Source organism: Acanthisitta chloris, unplaced genomic scaffold (genome assembly GCF_000695815.1).
Source record: "Acanthisitta chloris isolate BGI_N310 unplaced genomic scaffold, ASM69581v1 scaffold6627, whole genome shotgun sequence".
Lineage (NCBI taxonomy): Eukaryota > Metazoa > Chordata > Aves > Passeriformes > Acanthisittidae > Acanthisitta > Acanthisitta chloris.
In genome coordinates, this window is record NW_008684191.1 from 46767 (window position 1) to 55105 (window position 8339).

Below are 8339 nucleotides of genomic sequence, written 5' to 3' on the forward strand. Positions count from 1 at the left end.
GTGTGAATTCTTACTGGGGTAATTTAGCCTTTCCTTCGCTAGTGAAATACAGGTACCATTTTATTTATAAATGTATTTTCTGCCTCATTCTTGGGGCTAGTAAATACTGTGGGGTTTTTTAACTAAAAATGTGTTTGTTTCTGAAATGCTGGCTTGTGGCAAGGCAGCACTCAGTGTGATCATGAAGCCTGGGCTGTGTGAGTGCTTGGCTGCTTTGATAGACAGGATGTTCTCCTGGCTTTGGGAAGATGTTATTTGCATGCCAATGAATTGTTGGGAAACTTTTCTATTGTCAATCTTAGGGTGTTTGGAAGGGTTATAAGATTTTTTTTATTTTAAATGTCTGTTTTTTAAAGAAATCTAGAGACAGCAGTACTGCCAAAGAAATTTCTCCGGGGTTGCACAATGTGCAAGCTGGATCAATACTTTGTCCCAGTTGTATTTCTGGCAACACTTCATGTGCTAAGCACAATGTTTTCAGTCATGTACAGCACATTTATCTATGCCTGATGAGAATGCACTCAAATTTTGTAATCTTTAGCTTGGAGCTGAACATTCTTAATGTTACCTTAAGCTGATATGTTCCAAAAACTAAAAAGATCAGTAGTCAGTAACACCTTAAAACTATATAGGAATTCCAGAGTAAATATGAAGAATTTTATTTATTCCTTTTATCACTTATTAGCCTTCTGAATTCCTTCAACTGGCAACTGGTTGTTTTCAGGAATTGCAGGAAACGTCATCTCACGAGCAACAGGAGTATCCCTAAAGCCAGTGGACAAAATATTGTCATAGGAGCTAGGAAGTCCTTATTCTGTATCTTCTGTTCTGCAGAGCAGCATGCTGTGTTCATGGCTCAGATAACGTGTTCGTCTGAAAGATAGAGCTCTGCAAAATGCTTATTGTATTGGCTTTTGTAGTGGACTTTTGCCAAGAGATTTCAACTGGTAAAGGGTTGAAGTACTAAAGTGGAGAAGTGATGTCTAGCCCCAGTGTAATCTGGATGGTTCTGAATTTTAAACATCCAAAGATAACACACTGTCAGTGCAATTTTTCTCCTCAAGAAGTTAATTGGAAGATATCAGTGGGTGACACAAAAGTCATCTTATTCCAGATTGCTTATTTAGTATGTCTGAAGCCAAAAGCTATTGGCAGTGTTTTGAATCAACCATAAACCAAGAACTCTAAAACCTGCGGAATAAATTTACGTAGGTTTTTTTCTGATGCAGTTTCTTCTTGTTATAAATGCAGATTAATGCAGGAAGTTTGGCAGTTTCACTTGTGCATGAGATTGTTTCATTGCCTTCATTGTGGTATTTGAGTAGTGTATATTTAACTCAATTATCTTGCTGCACATCAGAGCTGCCGTCATTAGCCTTGGTCCAAAGAGTAGAAATGTTTACCTTGAGCAGGAATTTTCCTAGCCTCAGGGTCTCTGCCTGGCAGGGGCACCAAAACAGGGACCTGCTGGATGTGGTGGAGGTCAGTCTGGAGCGATATGAAACTTTTTACTAAGTTGGCCTTGTTTGTGTATGCCAAACTCTTAAGCGAGGAGTGCCCTGTTTTCATAGCTGAATTGCACAGAAGCTTGGCTGGGACCTGGCTGGTGGCCTGTGAGGCAGCACTGTTACAAGGGTGTGCATAAAATGGAAAAGATATCTTAAGGACAATTTCTTTCGTCTTTCCACTTATGACAAAATGAGAAATATTTTTCCATTTTACCTTCTCTTACAGAGGTGGATGAGGTTTGTTTTACAGCTGTGGCTTCTCACAGAAACCACCTGCGGAGGGGAGGACCCTGCTGAAGGCACCCTGGGCTATCTGTGTTGATTGTCCAGTCCCTTCAGCCTGGACCTGCTAGAAGCCTTTACAAGTCGAAGGCAATGTTGACACTGTCAACAGCCCTACAAGGAAGCCAGAGAGGGACTCTTTGTTAGGAGTTGCAGTGACAAGACAAGGGCCAATGGGCACAAACTGGAAGGGGAAATTTAGGTTAGGAAAACGTTTTTACTATGAGGGTGGTGAGGCACTGGCACAGGTTGCCCAGGGAGGTAGTGGATGCTCCATACCTGGCAGTGTTCAAAGCCAGGGTCGATGAGGTCTTGAGCAACCTTGTCTGATGGGGAGTTGGGACTAAAATTCTATGATTCTGTGAGATAGCCAAGTATGAAGCTATTTCTACAAATACTAGATGAGGTGTCATCTTTTGCTGTTGGCTGACTAATGAACTACATTCCTGTCTCTTCCTTTCCCCTTCAATGATAAATTGTCATGGTCTGTATGAATCAGTACCTTTATCATAGGTGTACATGTGTATAAACATCCAGATATGAGTTGTTAACTACTGTCTCTTGATAGCTGCCAAATGCAGGTAATTGGTTTGGAGTGATTAATGTGTCATGTGTATTCATACATGTAGTCACGGTACAGGTCTGGCATTCATCAAGAAGATGTAGCAAATATACTGCCTTAAAAGACACTTGATTTCTAGTTTTGAAAGTTTGCTGTTCAAACTTTAGTCAGAGGGCTTGTAGTTACTCCCTGATGTGGAGATCAGCTTAGCTCCGGAATAGGATAACTGCAGAGTGGTGAAGTCTGTACCGTTTGTCAAAAGCTGTTGTCAAGTGTGTGTGATGTGCCTGGATAGCTTTGTTGAAGAGTCATGTGGGCATCTTTGCATTTTACCAGTTCAGTTTTGTAGGATAGATTAGTATCACTGTAGACTAAATGTTGTAAAAGAAAAGTAATGGTGTCTGCTCTTTTCTCTTCCAGGCTATCGTTTTACTCTGGCCATTCTTCATTCTCCATGTACTGCATGCTCTTCCTAGCAGTAAGTATGCTCTTTCCACCTGAATGTCAACAAAAAGTCTGCTAGCTACCTAGTACAAAAACTGAAATACTTGGCTGCTTTGCACAGGGGACATTGCTTTTGTAGGATGGTTGTCTGGGATAGTTACAGATTTCTCAGTAGGCATTGTGAGGATGGTGATACTGGGACAAGAAGTAAAATTATGTTCAGTATGGCTAAAAATACTTAATATGGTTCCTGGCTTCTGTGTCCAGTGACAAATGGGTTTGGAAAAGATGATGCTACTTAAATATAGTTACATTTAAAGCATTGTAAAGCTGTGTAAAATCTATAGCAAGATGTCTGACTTAATGAAACATGCAAGGCCTATTTAAAAACAAACAAACAAATGCTCAAAATTTAAAGACTGACCAAATGAGGCTGGGCCTGTAAGCACAATTTTTTAATTATTACTTTTAGTATTACTTTTTAAGTGATTTAAAATTTTTTTTTATTATTTTATTTTAGAGGCAGAGAGGGAGAGTGAGGGAAGCAAAGGGACAGATCTGTCTGTGGAAGTAAATGTTGATGATAAGATCAATTCAGCAATGCCTCAGCTGGAGATTAATATACTTCAGCTGAAATTGTTCCCGGTCAGCTAGGGCAAACCATCTTCACTCCCAGCACAAGCTTTATAACATTGAAGGTTTGATTTCATTGTGCTCCTCCCACAGACTGGTAACACAGAAGGCATTAAACAGCTTTGTGGGATTTTGTTGTTCGTGTAGTTGTAAAATTGAGCTGTAGCCCTGGACATAAATTGCTAACGTAATAAGTACATTCCAGGATGTTTACAGAGCTCAGATTCAATTTGCTTTCTTGTCTTGGTTGCATTGTTAATTTTTTTACTGTCTCTTGGCAATAGCGTAATATCCGCAGTGAGTGGATGGATCATTCAAACTAGACAAAATCCCTACAACCACCCACAGAAGAGGGGAGGCTTCAGTATGACATAGGCCTTGTTTTTTAGCTTTGCTTTGAAATAAAGCTGTTTCAGCAGTGTGATGTTCAGTTTTGATCTGTCAAAATCAGTTTGTTTATGGCTAAACCTGTTTGGTTCCTCTCCACTCCTTACTTGCCTTATCTAATGTAAATAGAATAGAAAGAATTCATGAAAGTTTTATGTCCTGGGTTTGACTAGAATATGGTGTGACTTCCTGTCAGCAGTTTGGGTTTTTAGAAATAAGTAATAGCACGCTAATACTGATCTGCTTCACTGGCTTCAGCCGTGGCCTTCTCATCCAAACATCTCTGTGCATGGTTTTGTTGAGCAGCGTGATAAAGCAATACTGCCACCTCACAGAAGGGCAGACTGGGAGACAGGAGAAACCTTGGTAGGTGTGTGGCGATTTGTATGGTTTGTAATTTATGCTGACTGGATTGCAGTCATCTGGCAGGGATCTGGAGCTGCCTCAACTTTTACCTCAGTCGCACGTGTGTGTAAGGAGTTGAATTCTGCACATTGCAGACTGGGGAAATGGTGGTGATCAGGAGGACTTTTCAACTCTTTAGTTGAATACAAGATATAGTACACATTAGATAATACATCGCCTTAGTTTGAATACAAGATAACAGAGGATGTGCTGAACAGAATGGACTTGAGACCTTGTTTGTCTAACCGACTAGGCTTGGAAAAAAATGCAGCCTTTGTCAAGAAGGTTAGGATTTCTTTATTTTGAAGTTAGTAACTTCATTTGGGTTGAACAATGCTTTCTGTAGTTGCCTGTGACATGTTTTTTCAGTCCATGCAAAGGAGCTTGTGTGGAGAGTTCTTGAAGAGGAAATGATGAACCTGAGCTGTCTTGGGGCTTTGCATGTGTATGATCTTCACTCTTAGCAACGTTCTCCGTGGGCAGGAGGTGGGACAGTGCCTATGCACGGTGCTTTGGAATGCTATAAATCCCAGTCTCCTAACAGTCCTGGTTCAGACACTTGCTGTGCTCAGAAGCTGTCCTTGGGTTCCCTCAGTTCTGTGTAACTGCAAGACAAACGTGGCTTTTCTTAGTAGCATCCTTGAACTAGAGGGGTACAAATGTCTTTTGTGACAAACAGTTCTAACATGAAATTTGTTGACAGGAAGTGTTTCGTTGGGATCAGTTTGTTGTTCAGTGAACCTGTCAATGAGCAGCCAAAGCCCTGGCTGGAGAAGCAGACATTCTTCATCTGTTCCTGTACCCCAGTTTCTTGTCTTGTGTCTGGCTGAGCTGTAGCCCAGTACAAATAAGAGGCTTTGCAGAGATTAGACTTCTACTTCCTTCTGTCCAGTAATAAGATTATTCATCCAGAAACTGCTGTGAGACTGTTGTGGGGCATTTGAAGAAGGTTAATGACTCCTGTACAGGATTTGTTTATCTTGCTGATTAACACAGCCTTCCTGCCTACCAAAAAAAAATAAAATAGAATAAGTGCAAGCGTCTTTAAGTGGACAGGTAGTGCAGGAGGGTGAGGAGAACACACACACACTTGCCCACGTGGCAAGGCAGAGTGCTGCTGCTGGCTGTGAGCCAAAGCTGTGGCACTTGATAACTTGTAGGTTAACTGTACTCAGATGTTGTCTTCATCTGGTTTTTACACGTACTGCAGCCGCAGACTGAGTCATCAGCAGGACAGACTGTTAACATGTGGCATTACTCAGAGGCAGTGTTAATCACAACCAGACACTAGCATGCTGCTTGTGTGCATACTGCAGAAAGCATTCTCTTAAATGGTGTTTGCTGAACACATGTACTGTGTCAGGTGAATCTGTGACTCTGTAGAGAGCCAGTCCTGGGAGAGGCTGAGGGAGCTGAGGGTGTTTACCCTGGAGCAAAGGAGGCTCAGGGGAAACCTTTCTGCTGTTGACAGATGCCTGAAAGGAGGTGTAGCCACGTGGGGGTTGGTTTCTTCTCCCAGATAACAAGCAATAGGACTGGGGAAAATGGCCTCAGGTTGTGCCAGGGGAAGTTTAGATTGGAGATTAAGAAAAGGTTGTCAAGCCTTGGAACAGGCTGCCCAGGGAAGTGGTGGAATCACAGTTCCTGGAGGTATTTCAGGCATGTAGATGTGGCACTTGGGGACATGTTGGAGAACTTGGCAGTGCTGGTTTAATGGTTGGGCTCAAATGATCTTAAAGGTCTTTTCCAACCTGAACAATTCTGTGATGTGAATATTGTAAGTGCAACCATGGCATCTTTACATTAGCAGCATTTGGATTTCTGCAGGAGTCTGAATTCTGCTGGAGGGTATTCCTTTCTTCTGTTTATGGGAGATTCCTGAAAGTATCTTGAGTTCTGACCGCATGGCTTTGCTTGTATCAGGCGAAAAAAATGCTATTTCAAACATAATCCTCTGCTCTGTGTGTCACCTCATACCAAGGGCCTAACATGGAAACACCACTCACTGCATTAGTCACCAGATTCTCTACTTTAACCGTTTGTTGCATGGCAGTGTTAAATAGTTTATATTATCTGCTTATTTAAGTAAGCGTAAGTATACTTCACGTGCTATTCTCACAGCATAGAGATCACTGTGTCTAGCTGGACCAGTTTAAAGCCTGGGTTTTCAGCCCACTTCCAGGTTAATGTTACGGTTTCTTCTAGTTTCTAACTCCTTGGTGCACAGAATGAGTGAAATCACAGGAAAGAGGTCTGCTTGCAGACTGTCAGGCCAGGAAACTGTGGTGGAGAATGTGTTTTGAGAGTCATTTGGCAGAGCTAGGTGGGTCAGTTTGGGTCCAGGCAGAGCTGTTATCTCTGGGATGCTTCTGCCAACAACAGCTTTATGTGGAAACTGGAGGGAGTTTGACCTCAAGAGTATGTGGGAACCCAGTGACCTAATAACAGATGCTGGATCCCAAACTGTCTCTGTCATCCTCTCTCCCTGCTGCTCCTTTCCTTTCATAGTAAAACAGCTGGCATGGTCTTTCCTGTGTCAACAAAGCCATTTAATCTTGACTTGGAGAGTGAGAGGGAAAGTGTAGTTAAAACACCTCTTCTAGCAGTGTTCCTGTGACCAAACTAGCACCCTGCCCCTGGAGGAGGAGATGCTGCAATTAATCACAATTTTTTAAAAAACTTATACTTGAAAGCTACCGCAAATTAAAATGCTAAATGCATTCTGCCATCAGTTGTGAGTCTGATCCACTGCCACTGTTGGCAGTTGGCAGAAAAGAGTGTAGCCCTGAGGATCAGGTTGCTGTAACAGAGTCAGTCGTGGCTGTAGCTGGTCAGGGCACTTGCCTGCCTGCCCCTATCACAGGACAAAGAATAGGGCTGCAGAAACCCAGCCAAGTGGCCCTGCTATTCTGGGGACAGCATCGTGTTTGTGGTGCTTAGGCTTGGGCCGAAAAGGGATGATGAATCTTGCACGGTGTAACTTGAGTGGCTCTCAAGCTTTCACACAAGTAATTAGGAAAGAACATTGTGTGTCCCAAGGACACAGGGAATTACAGGTGAGAACGGTAGGGCAACTGGTGTTTGAGTGGCCTGACAGGAGAGATCCTAGGATAAACACAAGTGAAAGCAGGCTTTGGGCTGCTGGTGGTGCCTATGCTCCTAAATGTGCCAGTCAGGCTTTGCTCTTGAAATCTGACTTTAATTGTTTGTGTTGGGCTTGGAGGTTGAGTGAAACAGTACTCAAACCAGAGCCTGGGAGCCCTTAACACAGTAGTTTAGGTATGTCTGTTTGCACAGCAGTATTTCTTTACTTTCCCAAATGCTGCAGATCAGAGCTGCAGAACAGTCTTTAATGTGCTCCTGCCCACATGAAAGTTGAGTGCCTAGTCTTCTAAAACTAGTGAAAAGACTTTTGTTACTGAAAGTGTTTTGTTTGGCTGTAGCTGTGGGTAATACCAAGCATCTTACTTGAAGCAGAGATGAAAAAATAAAGGGTAACCTGTCATGCTGTGAGGCTCAAGTATGGAGATGCTTGTGCTTCTACTTGTATGTGCTCTTAGTAGTCTTTTAATACTGGTGGTTAGACTTTTGAATAGCAAACAAATAAAGGAAAACAATTTATCTGTATTTGCTTGGGAATTATGGCTAGCAGTAGTGATGATGGTATTTTAAACCTTTGCTATTAGAACATAAGCACTGTAAGGTATTACTTTCAGCTCAGTCCTACAGGAGCCTGTTCACTGTACTAACTCCAAGAGGAAGGAGCACATCTATCCATCCATCTATCCACCCATCTATCCATCCATCCATTTATTTTTCATGAGAAAAGAGCCACGTGTTCCAATTTGCAATGGACTAAAATGTTATTGTTTATCCTGCTCTATGGTAAAAATGATGTCAATAAGCAATTATTTCTGCAATGTACGGCCAAGTTGAAGCTGGAGGATTAAAAATCCCCAGAAACATTACTTATCCATTGGGCAATGTCTGTATAGAACAGATTGATTATACTTTAGATACTGAATTGAGAGTTGACCTATTACTAGTAACAGACAGGATTTTTTCCCCATTGCATAGGAGACAGCTCTTGCACATCAATTGCCTTTGACAACAAAATG

General features: G+C 42.1%; 1 protein-coding gene across 1 annotated transcript in view; it reads left to right on the forward strand.

The window, feature by feature from the left end:
• Nucleotides 1–8339, forward strand: part of PPAP2A (phosphatidic acid phosphatase type 2A) — a gene marked incomplete at its 5' end in the record, with an annotated part of 36178 nt that overhangs the window by 18867 nt on the left and 8972 nt on the right. The window contains one exon of the mRNA XM_009079235.1: nt 2773–2830. Coding sequence (XP_009077483.1) covers nt 2773–2830 — 58 coding nt within the window. The remainder of the gene's footprint in view (nt 1–2772; nt 2831–8339) is intronic.